The sequence below is a fragment of the Sarcophilus harrisii genome, chromosome 3 (genome assembly GCF_902635505.1).
Source record: "Sarcophilus harrisii chromosome 3, mSarHar1.11, whole genome shotgun sequence".
In the NCBI taxonomy this organism is placed as follows: Eukaryota; Metazoa; Chordata; class Mammalia; order Dasyuromorphia; family Dasyuridae; genus Sarcophilus; species Sarcophilus harrisii.
This window is the reverse complement of record NC_045428.1, coordinates 254,989,589-255,006,905: the sequence shown is the minus strand read 5'-3', so window position 1 is coordinate 255,006,905 and position 17,317 is coordinate 254,989,589. Positions and strand designations below refer to the sequence as shown.

The 17,317-nt window shown below is 35.7% G+C and overlaps 1 protein-coding gene across 1 annotated transcript in view; it reads right to left on the bottom strand.

Moving 5' to 3' along the window:
• Nucleotides 1–17,317, bottom strand: part of SRPX (sushi repeat containing protein X-linked) — a 95,757-nt gene that overhangs the window by 22,374 nt on the left and 56,066 nt on the right. Inside the window, exons 3-4 of the mRNA XM_012544438.3 lie at nucleotides 14,293–14,484; nucleotides 13,714–13,890 (exon numbers count right to left, since the gene is read on the bottom strand). Of these exons, the coding sequence (XP_012399892.1) occupies nucleotides 13,714–13,890; nucleotides 14,293–14,484 (369 nt within the window). The remainder of the gene's footprint in view (nucleotides 1–13,713; nucleotides 13,891–14,292; nucleotides 14,485–17,317) is intronic.

Here is a 17,317-nt window from a genome sequence, read left to right as displayed (position 1 = left end):
TTTTAAAATTGTTTGGAGGGGAACTTTGAGAGAGCTTGACTGTAGTGGTTCCTTTACTCTACCAATTTGGCTCTGCCTTACTCAATCCAGTTTTTGACTAGTGTAACTTAGACAACCGGGATCACTAGAGGATATTCACTAGAGGATAGCTGCATATTTGCTAGTTGGTCACCTATGCTTTAAACAGCCATGTGCATTTGGGAGTTTAGAGAATAATAGGGAGACTATAATATATCACTGTCACTACTCTCCTGAAAATTAACTTGAAGTCACATATCATGTGTAATGTAAAAGTCATTCAAGCTCAGTGAATATTTTATATTATTAGCTCATATAATAATATGTACTTTGGGGCTAGAAGGGATTTCTTGATTTGTTCTGCTTCAAAGGATTTTAATCTGGGATCTATAAATTTTAAAGACAGATAGAGATAGAGACATAGAGGCAGAGAAATAAATGGACAGATAAATAACTATATTTCAATATAACTGATTTCCTTTGTAATTCTATGACTTTGGTTAATTCATTTAAAACATTATTCTGCTAAGGAGAGAAGAAATAAGCATTTATTAAGCACCTATCATGTGAGAGGTATTTTTAAATTATTATTTCATTTAATCCTAACAATACCCTGGAAGGTAGATAGCATTATTGTCTCCTTTTTACAGTTGAGGAAAATGAGGCAGCCAGAGATTAAGTGACTTGCTTGGAGTCACATAGATAATAAGATTTTAAGCCACATTTGAACTTCATAAATTCAAGCTCCAATGTACTCTATTCTCTGTATTATCTACCTTCTACCTTTTTGCCTGCCTGCCTTCCTTCCTTCCTTCTTTCCTTCCTTCCTTCCTTCCTTCCTTTCTTCCTTCTTTTCTTCCTTCCTTTCTTCCTTTCTTCCTCCTTCCCTCACTCCCACTATCATTTCTTCCTTCTTTTCTTCCTTCCTTCCTTCTTTCCTCTTTCTTTCTTTTTTTCTTTCTTTCTCTTTCTTTCTTCTCCCTCCCTTTCTCTCTTCCTCCCTCCCTCTCTCCTTCATTCCTTTCATCCTTCTTTCCTTTCTTTCTCTCTTTCTTTCTTTCTTTCTCCTTTCTTTCCTTTCTTTCTTTCTCTTTCTTTCTTTCCTTCCTTCCTTCCTTCCTTCCTTTCTTCTTCCCTCCCTCCCTCCTTCCCTTACTTCCTTCTTTCCTTCCCTCTCTTCCTTCTTGACTGCCTTCCTTTATCCCTTTCTTCACTATTCCTCTCCTTCTTCCTCTCTCCCTCCCTTCTTTCCTTCCTTCCTTTCTGTCTTCCTCTCTTCATTCCTTCCTTCGTCTCTCCCTAGCCAAAGTTGGCTACTTACTGTTTATCTACAATGGAAGAAGTCCATGGGAATCACTAGGCTGCCCAAGAGATCTATGACACAAAAAAGGCAACTGCAAATCTAAGGAGGCAAAGTGATTTGTCCAAGATCATAAAAGTAGGTAGTGATACAGCCAAGACTAAACCTTCAAGATTTATTATGAGTTCAATATCCTCTGCATTGTACCCTCACTGCCTGCCTCCCCAATAGCTATTGGTATAAAATTCAAGATCCTTAATCAGATTACATTTCAATTTATTCAATCCTCTTTATCACACATTATAAGACTTTCTGATCTTAGATAAAAGTTTTTCTTCCTGGTTATAGCTCAGTCTCCCAGTTTTCTTAAAGGTAGCAGCTTTGCCTAGCAATAAAGAGCAGCTGTAGCTCTTTTCATGGGACAGATTGAGTTCAGTAAAAAAAGGTGAAGAGCAGAGGCAGGCTTGCAATATAGTGTGTTACAATCAGAATAATGAAGTGAGGGGTTGTAATGAGGAGTATTTATTAGCATTACTTTTTTAGGTTATACATGTATAATTATGAAAAACATCTCCATATTCGTTATTTTGCACAAGAAGACTCAAATAAAAGGAAAAAATGAAAGAAAGTGAAAAATAGCATGATTCTGTCTGTATCCAATTAATATCAAGTCTGGAGGCAGCTAGTATGTTTCATCATTAGTTCCTTGGGATTGTCATGGATCATTGTAATGCTGAGAATAGCTAAGTCATTCACAATTCTTCATCAAATAATATTGCTGTTATATTACTTTTTATCAAAAACTTTTTATCAAAACATGTACCAAAATGTTTTGATCAGCATTGCACATAAGTTATATTATGGAGAAGTAAAGTATCCGATGACAACAATACATATCAAAGTACAATTTTTAGCCTTTACTTGGAGTGCAAAAATGCCATGCCAGCTTTGTCTAGGGAGAGAGGGAGGAAGGAAGGAAGGAAGGAAAAAGAAAGGAAGGAAGGAAGGAAGAAAAAATAAAGGAAGGAAAAAGAAATGAAAGAAAGTAGAAAAAAGAAAGAAAGGAAGGAAGGAAGGAAGGAAGGAAGAAAGGAAGGAAGGAAGGAAGGAAGAAAAAATAAAGGAAGGAAAAAAGAAAAAAGGAAGGAAAAAGAAAGGAAAGAAAGTAGAAAAAAGAAAAAGCGAAAGAAAGGAAGGAAGGAAGGAAGGAAGGGAGGGAGGGAAGGGAAGAGAAGAGAAAGGAAGGAAAGGAAGGGAAGAGAAGGGAAAGGAAGGAAGGAAGGAAGGAAAGGGAAGGAAGGAAGGGAAGGGAAGGAAGAAAGGAGGAGAGAGAAAGAGAGGGAGGGAGAGAGGAAGGAAATCAAAACACCAAATACCAAAAGAAGATTATCTCCAAGCATCCTGCTTTCTCAACTGAAACATCTGATTTTTCCATTTCATTTTTCCTCCAGCAATCTAAACCAATTTTTAAACACCAGTGGCAATCATTAGTTATGTAAATTACCATAAATTTCCATCAATAGGATAAAATATAGTTACTATAGAAACAGGCATTCTTCACTCTTGAGTTAGTGATGCCACTGGGCCAGATAATTTAAAAACATTGAAACACTGTCAGAATCTCAGATTCTAATACTCCTTGGATGCCAATACAGATGGTATATTTATTGCATTAGAAATGGACTCCAGGTTGAGAGAGCTAACTGGTTGAAGAATGTAGGCAGGGTCCAGTAAGGTCTGAATAATGGGTTAAATCAAATAATGGCATTTAACAATTTAGTACAACTAAATCAAAGTCTTATATTTAAGTTCAATAAAGTAACTACATTATGTTGAGATGTGGGAAATTGTGGTTAGGTAATGTTTCCTGTGAAAAAGAGGTTTTAGTGGACTAAATACTCATTGTATGGGGGAAGGGAACCAGCCAAAAAAAATTAATGGGATCTTAGTCTGCATTCTTAGAGGCAGAGTAACCATGACAATCTATGTCTCTGCTTCAGCAGAACTACCAAGTTCAGTTCTTGATGTCACATCCTAGGATGGATATTAATGAACTGGAGAATCTCAAAAATACAGTCAACATTATGATAAAAGGCTTTGAGGCCACAACATATGAAAATCCATTGAAGGAACAGGAGGAGATAAAAGGACATAAGTGGGGACATGATAGTTTTCTTCAAAACTTTGAAAAACTTTCATGTATAAGGGAAAAGGGAAGAAGAAAAAGAAGGGAACAAGCATTTATTAGGTACCTACCATGTATCAGGCACTTGATATTTCACTCAATAAACAAGATGACACTTTTTTTATACTTAGCTGCAGAAGGGAGAAGCATGAGAGATAGATGAAAGGTGTAGAGATGATAGGATTCTGATTGTTATCCCCAGTTCAAACCCCATGAAAACCTCAATCACTAGCTAACAGGTACAAGTCTACATAATCTATAATTCTATCAATTATCAAGTTTAGCTATTAGCCAATTAGAAAGTAGCACCAACAGGATGTAGACCAGAATACTGAACCACAAATTTCAATTAATCTTTCCCTTGACATGGCACCTACACACTATCCTTCTTTGCTGTCCTTTGGGTGAACTTATGATGAAATCAGGCTAATTATATCATCATTATCATACATTAATTATCCCCAAAAGTGGGCTTTTGTATATATACATTCTGGGAGACCACATGCACGGTTTTATCAAGTCTCTAGAATGTCCTCATATTAACAAATTCCTCTTGTAACCTCAAAATCGACATATCTTATAATGTAATCAGATTTTATTTTGTTTTATTAGGTTGCTAACTCCTGCTAAACTCTTAAGAGAGCATAGCCCCCTGAATGCTGGATTCTCAATTAAACTTAACAAATGTCATTACTTGATTTGGAGATGGCCTCAGCCCTGAATTCTTTCAAAGACAACACCAAAGATTATCCGCTTGAACCTCAACAGAGAGGCAAATTTAGATTTGATTTTAAGAAAACCTGAGTTTGAATCTTGGTCAGATACTATCTATATACTGATAGGCTAGTCCTTCACCTCTCTTTCTTCATCTACAAAATTATAATAATAAATTCTAGTTTCCTTTATTCATAGAGCTGTTATGAAAAAATCACTTTGTAAATCTTAAAGCACTATATAAATGTGAGCTACTGAGTTTATTTTTATTGTTGTTACTGTTTTTCACCAAGTCCAAAATGCATCAGGACATCATTTCTTTAATATCCCTAAGGTTCTTTGTTCAGTCCATAACTCTTCTCTTAAGTCAATCAAGATGGTTGTTTGGAAGAAATAAAAAATGAATGGATGCCCATCAACTGATGAATTGACTGCATAAGTTATAACACATGAATGTAATGGAATATTATTGCTCTGTAAGAAATGATGAGCAAGGTGATTTCAGAAAAGTCTGGAAAGACTTACATGTTCATGATGCTGAGCGAAGTGAGCAGAACCAGGACAACATTGTACATAGTAACAGCAAGATTATACGTTGATCAACAAAGATAGATTTAGCTCTTCTCAGTAATGTCATGATCCAAGACAATTCCAATATACTTGAGATGGAAAATGCCATCCACATCCAGAGAGAGAACTATGGAGATTAAATGTGGACCAAAGAATATTTTTATCCTTTTTTATTTGCTTTTTCTTCCTCATGGTTTTTCCCTTTTGTTCTGATTTTTCTTTCATAGCTTGACTAATATGAAAATATACTTAAAATTATTGTACATATATAACCAATATCAGATTGCTCACTGTCTTGGAGTGGGGGGGACAGGGAGGAAGAATTCACAATCTTACCAAAATAAATGTTGCCAATTATGTTTACATGTAACTGCAAAAAATGCTATTGAAAATCAAAAAACAAATAAGCAAAATAATTATCAAGTCAAAAAAAAAAAGAGAGAATGACTTTGGTTGCTACTTTTAATGCTTTTCTCATCATTTCTTTCTTCCATCTACTTGTAGATTCCCCTTGGTGAATCATGCTCTCAGCCTCCTTCAAATTCCTTCTCTTTCACATCTCCCATGAAGTCTCTTATATTTGGTCCCTACATATTAATGCAGTCACTACCCTCAATTTTACATGATGTAGGATTGATGGTAGTGGAGCTAATTTCAAAGATAGGAGGCAATCTCGTGACAAAGAGTAAGCAAGGAGGCTGCCCAGGCAGATCATATGGCAGGGGAAAGATAATTGAAATGAATTGAAATAAAAGAGTTGTTTGGGTATTATTGGCTTTCCCAAGCAGTTGGAACCTTCAGAAAAGCACTGGCAGCTTCCCTAGCTGTAGGCTCTCTGTTGTCCAAGATTGTAAGGCTTCCCAAAAACAATTAAAGATACATATAATAAAAGTCATAAGAAGTCCAAGAATAAAAGCCAGTATTCTCAATTATATAGATATACAGATAGAACCTCATTAGCATCAAATTCATGTGGAAAGTCTTTAAAATTTGAAGTCTATATGATCCACTGATAGTGGGAATTAATAAGTGACCTCATATTAATGACAAGTTTTTCATTTTCAGTGTGAAATTAGGAAGGCAAAGTCTACACAATCATGGATATGGAAAGGATATTAAACAACATCTAGTTCATATGTCCAAAAAGTTAGTTACCAAACTATGCATATTCTTCAATACTACTTGGACAATACCCCAAAGAAATCAAAGAAAAAAGAAAAGGAGTTATGTACAAAAATGTGATGACAAAAAAAGAAGTCCAAAAAGAAGAAAAAAGAAGGAAACATGCCTTGACAAAAAGGTTATAAACTTTTAAAATGAGACATAAATTTTTAAGCATGACTAATGTGGGAATTTGTCTTGCTGGAATATGTAGTTATATACTGAGAGATTTAGAAATTTTTTTGCATGTTTGTTTGCTCATGGCGGATGAAGGAGTGGTAGGAACAGATTAACTATATATATATATATATATATATATATATATATTTCTACCTGAAAAAAATTTAATTTAAAGAAATCATCTATGAACAGACAATTTTCAAATGATGAAATTGAAACTATTTCTACTCAGATGAAAGGGTTTTCCAAATCACTATTGATCAGAGAAATGCAAATTAAGACAACTCTGAGATATCACTACACATCTGGTCAGATTGGCTAGAATGAGAGGGAAAGATAATATCGAATGTTGGAGGGGATACAGGAAAACTGGGACACTGATGCACTGTTGGTAGAACAATTTGGAACTATGCTCAAAAAGTTATCAAACTGTGCTACTACTGGGCTTATATCCCAAAGAGATATTTTAAAAGGGAAAGGGACTTGAATGTGCAAAAATGTTTGTGCATTCCTTTTTGTACTGAGTGGATGCACATCAATTGGAGAATGGCTGAATAAATTGTGATATATGAATGTTATGGAATATTATTATTGTTCTGTAAGAAATGACCAGCAGGATGATTTCAGAGAGGCTTGGAGAGAATTACATGAATTGATGCTAAGTGAAATGAGCAGGACCAGGAGATCATTATATACTTCAACAAGAATATATATGAGGATCAATTCTGATGGAAGCGGCTATCTTCAACAATGATAGATTCCAACTTAATTCCAAATGATTGGTGATGAAAAAAACCAGCTACGCCCAGCGAAAGAACACTGGGAAATGAGTGTGGACTCCTTGCATTTTTGTTTTTCTTCTCAGGTTATTTTTAACCTTTTTAAATTAAACTTTTCTTGTGCAACAAGAGAACTATATAAATATGTACATATATATTGTATTTAAGATATACTTTAACATGTTTAACATAAATGAAACTGCCTATCATCTAGGGGAAGGGGTGGAGGGAAGGAAAGGAAAAATTGGAACAGAAGTGATTGCAAGGGTCAATGTTGAAAAATTACGCATATGTTCTGTCAATAAAAAGCTATAATTAAAAAAAAATTTTAAAAAAAGGAAAATAAATTAAAGAAATCATCTAGCTCAACCAGTCATTTTGTAAATGAGGAGACTGAGACCTAGAGAAGTAAAGTAAGTGAGAGAACCAAAATGGAAACCAAAACAATGGCAATGGTAACCAGTGTGTAGGTAGTCAGTATGCTGGACTTATAATTAGGGATTCATGAGTTTAAATATTGCCTCAGACATTTGTCAATTGCTTGATCGATCCCACAGAGGTCCCTTAATCTCTCTCAGCCTTGGTTTCTCCATCTCTGAATGAGAGAGTTGGCCTTGAAAGTCTTTCCACTTCTAGATTTATAAACCTACTTCTTGCACAAGCCTTTATTAAACCACCCTGATTTTCAGCTATTTGATTTTTGTATTGCAATGTGCATTTGCCAAACATGACACAAACAGGACCTCAAGGTTTTTAGAAAACAATCTGCCAGACTCAGACGTTTGCTTTCAGCTCCAATGATTTTTGCCTCTCCAAATGAATCTCTGCAAATAGCACTGTTGACCCCAGGCAAACTTCTGAAAGAATCATCATTTAACCCAACACCAGGAAGGCAACTGAAACGTTAACAGATCCTCAACATCTCTATATAGCTTTATATACCACCTCCTATAGGAAACTCAGCCTGACTTCCTAGGTGACTAGCTCCTACCCTCTTCAAATCAACTTTTCCTTATCTATCTGTCTAAATAAATCTGTCCCCCTCCTGGGGGAATGTAAACTCTTTCTGGCAGAGGATGTTGGGGGTTTTCTCTTTTCTTTTCTTACATCTAAGAGGTCTACTTGATAGGTTCTTATTACATGCCTATTGAATGAAGTCAATTCTAGATGTTTATTGTAGTCACAAAATATCATTTATTCTGGTCTTTAAGAAAAGTTCAGTGGGTGCAAAGCTGTCCCTGAAATGAAGCCAATCTGTGTATTGTGCATTTTCCAAGAACAATTAAGTGTTTGCTCTGGATAAGCCTTGGTTATTTTTTTTTAAGTTCACTCAGTGTTATTGCCTAAGGCTTTGAAATTTCCTTCAATTAAAAAAAAAATTGGCTTCAAACAAAATTGCTGGCGTATGGGAGTTCTGAGCTATATACCCAAAGTAGAGTTTCCAACCAAGTACTCGCTGCCCACTATTGTTGTGTAAGCCAAGGGCATACTTGGTGAAAAAGGATTAAAATATGGGAGGGAAAAGTGGGTGAACCTGTGAAACAATTCTTTTTGAAATCTAGGTATATTTTTGACTAACAGTGAAGATTGTAGCTGTTTGTCTATTTTGGTTTCTGAAATAATCAGGTATTTGTGTATACTGCCAAAAGTTTTACTAAATCTGTGTGTGGTTTGGTTAAGGGAATTCATTTTAATTTATGACATTTTCAAATTATCCATACCACAAGGCTGACCACCTCAGAGTACAAAGCTATTCTCCTCGTTTCTCTCTGCTTTGGACTTGAGAATGGTAGTGGTAAGATGCATTGTGCATGCTTTATTTGTGGAAACCTTGGAACTATACACAGAACCATGATGTGTCAGCTCCCAAAATAGGTCCAGAGACCCAAAAAAGAAAACAACTCTATTAGCCTAATTCCATATATTACATTACAAAGAAACCAGTGAATCCCTTAGGGAAAAGGGGGACAACAGAAAGCAAATTAGACATACTTCAGATATCTGTGATCAAAATTAGAAAAGAATCTATTTTCTCATTTTCCATTCTTTCTCCAACTGATTTTAATACAAATCATAAAAGACACACTTTGTCTTCCAGACCTTGTCTGATAGACTGAAAAAATTATGAGCTGACAATCCCTCTTCCTCCTCTAAAATGGGGATAATTCCTAAGTTCTCTCTCTCTCTAACCTTGGTAGTCTTCCAAGGCCATCTGGTTAGTTTTAGGGCATGTTTGCTTGTGTTTTTAGAACAATCAGCACTTTTCCCCTTTGTTCTATGAGCTCTGGAAAGCTGAATGGGCTTGAACTCAGAAATCCTCTTTGCCACAAAGCTTTCACAATCTCCCTCCCTGTCTCCTTTGACTAAGAGAAGAGAGAGTCCTCTATCACCTCCAAGATTTGAAGGAAGACTAGATTGCACATACCAAGTCAAAGGATAGAAATTGAAAGCATTTCCACAATATTTCTAAAATAAAGAAAAAAGAAGGGCACCATTCAGACCTAAATGTCAACATCCTGATCTTCATTCACCTTTCTCATGTGAGCTTCTCCTGAGAATGTTTGGAATCTAAAACTTTTCTCAACATAGCTCCAACCTCCTTTTTCAGATTTTCTATACCTTGGTCTCCTTTGGATACTGTGTTGAAGGGGAAGAGAAACTGTATTCCCTTTAAAATTATCACTCTGAAACTGTGTTCCCTTTTGGAGTCTCAGGCCTTCTTGGGGAAGGCGTATCCCCACAGATAAGTTATCTTTTGGGGATGCCAGACCCTTTGGTTCAATTAGAAATCTTAGTAATAAAAGCACCCCCTTGAAGTATTCTTAATTCCAGTTGGAGGTCTGGTTCAGGTATTAATAAGCATCTAGGCCTGGGAACTTTAGCTTTCTGAAACCTGAGCCTCAAAAACTCCTTTTTAAAAGGCAGTTTCTGAACTTTGCAGAAGGTCCAAAGCAGCTTGCTCTGCTTCTAGGACCCTGCCCGCTGAGAAGGCTTTCTCTTCTCAGTGTCAGACTCCATTTCCCTAATAGGACTTTGCTACTAAAGAAGTCAGTCTCTTGGGAAAACTGGCTTCCTATCCAACAATAAACTTCCATTTTGGCCCATTAATCTTTCAGATTTCATGAATGCTTTCATGAAGAACCTGTGTGCCGACCAAAAGGGGATTTTAACAACTCTCTGACTGCCACTAATCTCATCACCACTAATCTCATCAATATGATCCAGTCCAACTGTTTTTTTTTTTTTTTTTGCTATTCCTCACACATGACAGCCATCCTCAGTCTCCACTGACTTTTTATTGGCTGATCCTATGCCTCGGATGCTTTCCCCCCTTACTTCTATCTCATAGAATCCTTGTTGTGACTATTCAGTCATGTACATCTCAGCTCAGATCAAGAGTTTCTATCTGAAGCCTTTCCTTATTGCCTACTCTCTCATTCCAGCTACTAATTTCTTCCCTCCCAAAATAAAAAAAATTTACCTTATTTATATTTTTTATAAATTTTGGATGATTGTATAATTATACATCTCTCTCCAGAAAGAATGTAAATTCATTGAAATTAAGGGCTTTTGTCTCTTAATACCTGGAGCCTACTATCTGGCACATAATAGGTGTTTAATAAATGCTTGTTGGTTGAAAGGAATTGTTCTACTTGTATCTACCAATGACTTTTATTTAATCAGGAACAGATAGATTTCATCAAGGGTCTCTGTTGTCTTATCATTATGGTAACTCCCTCTATCAAGTTTACAGTCTAGCTATGACTTAATAGGACAGTTCTGGAGAAATATTTGAACATCAGAGAGATTTTTCATGCTCACATAGCTAATAAATGAGAGAGGCAGAATTTGAACCCAGATTTCAACTTCTCAATCAGCATTCTGATCACTATAACAAATTGCCTCTCTAAAATGACTCATGAAGAAGGGGAATAAAATATTGTTGCTTTTTTCCCCGTCCGAAACTAAACAACACTATCCCAAATCGTTCAGTTAAATACCTGATAAATAGAGGCTGTGAAGGAAAGTGAGCAATGGATCTTTGTGATGAATTAGGCCTGTCATCTCTGCTAAACTGATACAGGAAGCATTACCACAAGTCGCCTCCATGTGCTTAGGGATAGAGCTGTGACAGCAAGGTTCTGCCCCTAACTTTGGGCTGAGCCAGTCAGCTGGCTGTGGGATCTAAGCCTCTGACTGATATCCCTGTGGCCAAAAACAGATGCTGCTGCTCATTATTCAGTTCAGTCCCACCTTATGTGACTATAGCTTTAGAGCTGGAAAGAATAAAATTACCATAACTAAGAGGTGCTAGTGATAGAGTGCTGGGCCTGAAGTCAGAAGATCAAAATTTAAATCCAAGCTCAAATACTTAACTAATTGTGGGACCCTGAACATATCACTTACATTCAGTCTACCTCAGTTTCTCTTCATGGAAAATGGAGATAATAATAGCACCCACCTCCACGGTGAGGATCAAATGAGGCTCGCTTGATATCAATAGGCATTTAATAATACCTGTTTTATTCCTCCATAGAATCCCAGACCTAGGGTTGGAAAGGACTTCAGAAGGTCATCTAGTCAGCCTTCCTCATTTTATAGATGAGTTAACTGAGACCTAGAGAAGTTGCTCTGCCCAAGAACATGCTGAGGAAGGTCTCAGTAGTCATCTAATTCAAATTCCTCATTTTACAGATGACTAAAATCCAAGATGAAAAAAAATTTTAATTAAAAAATTCACCTGGAAGAAAAATAAGCTCAAGAATCTCAAGAAAAATGATAAAAAATATCAAGAAGGAAAGGAATCAAGAAGTAAAAGACCTCAAATTATATTAGAAAGTAAAGCTCTTTTTATAGTGAATAAAAAAAAAGAAAAGTTTATCAATGGGTCATAAAGAAACACAAGATCCAAAATCCAATGAACATAGCAGCAGAAGAATGATAAACTGCAAGACTAACTTTTGGAATAAAAACTCACTACTTGATAGCAACAGCAAAAACTAGTAGATAATTTAGTAGATAAAAAATAGTAGATAATTTATATTTTCTTCTATTTGTTCAATTTTTTGTTTTTGTTCTAGTATTTCTTGTCTTATGGACATATTATCATATTGGAAAGGATGACAAAAAAGAAAATGGCAATTGTTGGAGAATCTCAGGGAGAAAAGGCACACTAATGCACAGTTGCTCAGTCATAAAGCGGTCCTATAATTCTGGAAGACAATTTAACTATAAGAAAAAAGTCACTAAATTATGCATGCCTTTTGACACTAGCACTAATAAGCATATTCTTCAAAGAGACCAAAGAAGTGTAAAAATATATTCCAAGCAGTAATTTTTGTTGGAGCAAAGAATTGGAAACCAAGAGAATTTCTTTCCATTGTAGAATGATTGAACAAATTTTATTACCTAAATTTAAACGTAATTAATTGCTTATTAAGAGATTACTAAGGAGGCATTTTCAGAGAGAGGTGGGAAGACTTGTATGAAATGATGCAGAGTAAAGTGAACAGATTTTTTTTTCATGTCCATTGACTACTATTTCATCTGAATAAAGAATTCTGAAAGACTGATCAATGTATTAATGTTGCTATGTTATGGTTTTCACTTATGTGCAATTCTTCATCACCCATTTGGGATTTTCTTGGCAAAGACACTGGAATGGTTTTTCACTACTTTCTCCAGCTTATTTTACAGATAAGGAAACTGAAGCAAACAGGGTTAAGTGACTTGCCCAAGATCACACAGCTAGTTCATGTCTAAGATCAGATTTGAACTCAGAAAGGTGAGTCTTCCTTACTTCAGGGCTGGAATTCTATCCACTACACCTTCTAATTGTTCTGATCAATGCAAGGTCCTACCACAGCTCCAGAGAACAGATGAAGCATGTTTTGTACCTCTTGATACAAAGTTAATGAAAGAGAGATGAAGATTGAGACAAATATTTTCAGAAATGGCCAGTATGTGCACATGTTTTGTTTAACCATGCTAAATTATCACAGTGGAGAACTTGTCTTCTTGTGTGGTTTTGCTTGTTTTTTTGTTTTTGTTTTGTATGGAAGAGAATTGAGGGTATTGGAGTGACTGGGATTATCAGTGCCAGAAAAGGAAAGAAAAGAAGCATTTTTTAAAAATTTACAGAATAGATTGGAAGGTGATTTTGAGCCCAGCTTCTAAAAATGTGATTCACAACCCCATATAATCTCAAAACTGGATATAGGAATTGCAAAATTATGATATATAATCAGTAAATGTTTTATTTGTATTTCCATTTTATATATGTATACCCAGTGCTATGTAAAAATTTCTCAAGCAAAAAGAGATCTCGAGTTGAAAATGTTTAAGAAGTCCTGGTTAAGAAAACAACATAATAAAATGAGACAATGTGGAACTAAGGTGGTTGAATTCCATACATACTTTAAAAACAACAACAACATTTAACTGAGGTAATGGATACAGCACTGGGCTTGGACTTAACAGGAAACCTAATTGTGTGATCCTGGCCGAGATACTTAATTTTAAGGTTTCTTCCAGGATCAAATCTGATCTTATTATTCCAAACTTTGCTTTATATATTTTGTAGCTTCAAATACAGTCCTCTTTTCTTTTTTACACATGGAAATGACCATTTTTGTAGGTACTTGTACTTTTGTACCTATATCTTTGTAGGTATTTTTGTAGGTAAAGAACAGAATAATTAAAAAGCTATAAATTAAAATTAAAAGATATCTAGGTGGAAAAGATCATTGCTTCCAAACAAGGCACATTACTCCTGTGCTTTTCAGAAGATTGAAATGCCTTCTTACCAACACATGTGGCTGGTCTTCCACTCCAAGACTTGTTGTCCATGCATACCACTGTGCGTTCTCCTTTTAGCATGTATCCTGGGGTACAGTAGTACTCACATCGAGAGTTAAAGTATGCACCATCTATGCATTTAAATCCTCCATTTGTTGGCATAGAAAGGGTAGGACATCGCTTCTCTGGAAGAGAAAATTAGTGTGAAATAGTTTAAAATTTTCTATCAAGTAATGTCTCATGCCTAAGAATTCTACCAGCATTCAAATGAGATACTAGAATATAAGCCCAAATAAAAGCCTTAGATAAACGATGATGTTTATGAATTTTCCCCCTGTCAATTTGAACCCTTTCTAAGACAAATATCATGGTTTTCATTATTGTGAACTACATTCAAATCATAGCATGTACCTATTTTATTTACACTCTGGCTTCTCCAATCAAGGACAGCTTTATTTTCAACCCAATGGTTTTTCACAAAATCCCTAGTTATATACCAAATATGCAAAAAAAAGTTAACTGAAAAATAAAATAAACACGTAAAGGACAGATGTCACAAGGGGCTTAGAAGGAGATAAATGACTCACGTTTACACAGAACCTTGTCGGACCACCTTCTGTTTGGCTGGCAAGTCAGCAGGGAAGAGCCATGCAGCTCATATCCCTTACGACAGCGAATATCACATCTTGTCCCCAAAACATTTTTGTAATATCCTCCATAAGGTGCTCTGCAGGACACATCACCATACTTGACTTTGATGGGAGAGCACCATGGAGTGTCTGGGAACAAGAGAAACAAGAAAGAGGTAAGACATGAAGAGAAATGATCTAAACTGTTCTACTATATCATAATTATTACTGAGTTCTCATTCCTCTGAACTCCTAAGGCACCACTTACTGAACACTCACTATTTACTTTCTCATTGATTGTCAGCTTTTTGAAGACAGGAATTGTTTCAAATTTTTTTTTAATTGTAGTCGCTGGGCCTATCAAAGTGTCTTACAAATAGTAGGTAACTTATAAATTCTTTAAAAAATTAAATTAAAAAAATAAACTATTAATAATATTTGATGTTTTATTCTCCCAATTAGAGGGGAAGTTCCTTGAAGGCATATATTTATTCAGGTAGATCCAAATATGATATATTCAAAGATTACATAAGTAAAATAGATAGTTTAGAACAGCTAGTCACCTAGTCGTCTTCTTATTTTATATAATTTACATATAAGGAACTTTCAGAGAAGTGAAATCTTTCCAAGGTCACCCAGATAACAAGTGGCAGGGACAAGATCAAAACATACAGTCATAGACTCCTAGACCTAACTCAGAACCTCAGAAGCCATCAAGTACAACATATTCCTTTTACAGAGAAGGAAACTTGAGTCTTACTATGATTAAATAGCTGCCAAATTTATGTAGTAGGGATCAGGGTAAGGATTTGAATTTAGGTCTTCCTAATTTCAATTCTAACACTCTATCCACTATACCATATTAGCTTCCTGCCTTTCATTTTAATTCTCACTACCCAATCACATTTTTGTACATGTTACATAATTCTAAGGCTAATGTTATAGTGAGACCAGGCATTCAATAAACATTGGCCGACTGAGTGACTTTGAGTTTACTTTCAATATATGCAAACTTCCTCTGAAAAAAAGACTTTATTGTAAACAGAAGTTTCAGCTTTCAGTTCATGCTATCAATTCATTGGGTCTAATTTCTTTTAGAACATCAGTGACTGGCTGCCATGATTATAAATTCCCTCTCTAGGACCTTACATCACATGAGCCTACATAAAGAGCTTCAGTTAAAGCATGAAACCAAAATATCACAGAATGGGGGATTTAGGGCTGGAAAGGACATCATCTAGCTGTTTAGCATCCAGCATTTCGTAGTTATCTATTTCAATTCCTCCATTTTAAAGAAAAGAAATCCCAATGAGACAGTGATTTGCCCAATATCACCATGATATTAAGCTGATGACTGAAAAGACTGTTGACAAATAAATAGCCAATATTTGGTTGCCCAAAGGGTTCAGCTGGTCATAAAAAACCATACCTTTGTGCCTGTGAGTTTTCCTCAAGTGATGGAAAACAGAGGAAGGGAAGGGAGAAAACAAAAGCAGTGTTATATGTAAGCTGGAAAATCTCTCATTGATGAATGCATTGAGGATTCTAAATGATTTACCTACCAGGGAAAAGGCCAAATAGCTCATATAAATCTGCTGACCTTTGCCTTCACTGTTTCATGGATGTCAGCACTGAAGAATAGTTCATTGCCTAGTCCCTCAACACCTGAGCTTTCTAAGGTGTGGAGTAAGGGTGCCACCATGTGGACAATAAGTGTGCTGAGAATTAGTTTTTCTTGTTTTTTTCAGAAATGTCCAGATTGGCTTTAACATACCTGATCAGGAAGAGAAAACAAAAACTTCCTTTTATGTGTAATGTTTTTTTTTTCAGCAGAGTCAGTGCCTTGCCATTCCTTTTAGTAAAAACAGGCATTCTGTAATATATAGCAAGAATTTATTCCTGTGTCCTAAAGTCAAGGTCAGTGCTGAGTAATTGGAGGTCCCAAATGGGAAGGACAATCTTAGCACTTCAGGAAGGGCCAAGAATTTGATTAAGCAAAATCATGAGTCTATACATGCAGGAGAAGGTCCACCCTCCCAATGTCTACAGTCTCCCACCAGGAGACTTTTTGTGCTACATGAAGAGTGGTTAAAAAAATTAGGGATGCTTATCCTAGACATCAGAACACTTTTAGAGAATGCAAGAGTTATTTCTCAGTATGTGGAGGGCTGTTATGTGTAAGAGTAATAAGATTAACTCTGTTTAGTCCCAGAAGACTAAGTAGGAGCCATGGGTAGAAAATGCAAGAAGGCAAATTTATGTTTGATTTTAAAACTTCTAAACAATTAGAGCTATTAAAAATGAAACAAATGGAAAGTAGTATATTTTTTTCTTCCAGAAGGACCTCAAGTATATGACCTCTGATATGTGGGAAGAGATTTTTCTTCTCAGGTATGGACTAGAAATAGATGACTATTCAGTCCATTCCAACTCAAATTCTGGGTTTCCAAAACTTCATTCCTTATCCCTCTAAAGATTTAATGTATCATATGTATGGGATATACACAAATTTAAAATATGCAAGGTATAGAATTTAAAAGAAGTAACATGGTATGGTAGAAAGATGTCTAGATTTGGAATCAGGAAGGTCTCAGTTCAAAAGTCCTCAGGGTCTTTGCCACATTTTAGATGTATGACCAGGTTTCTTTACTTCTCTGTTCCCCAGAAAAATAAGATTACAAATTGTATCAGCAAAGGGTGTTTCTACACCAGAAGTCTCCTCCATTGATAAACACTAGACCTACAGTAAAGTATAATATAAATGGCCTCTTTCTTTGGCATAATCTTTGTAGACAAATATCTAATTAGCCCAGAGAAGCTAAATGCTCTTTAAAGATGGCTTTATCAGACACAAACACAAGAAAGTTTAAGATCACATTCTAGAACCCAGGTTATGCAGACTAATGCAGACATGTGCTAAGCGCATTGGTGAAAGGTGTAGACTAATTGCACTAATTGCGGATCATTTCCTGATCACCAATGG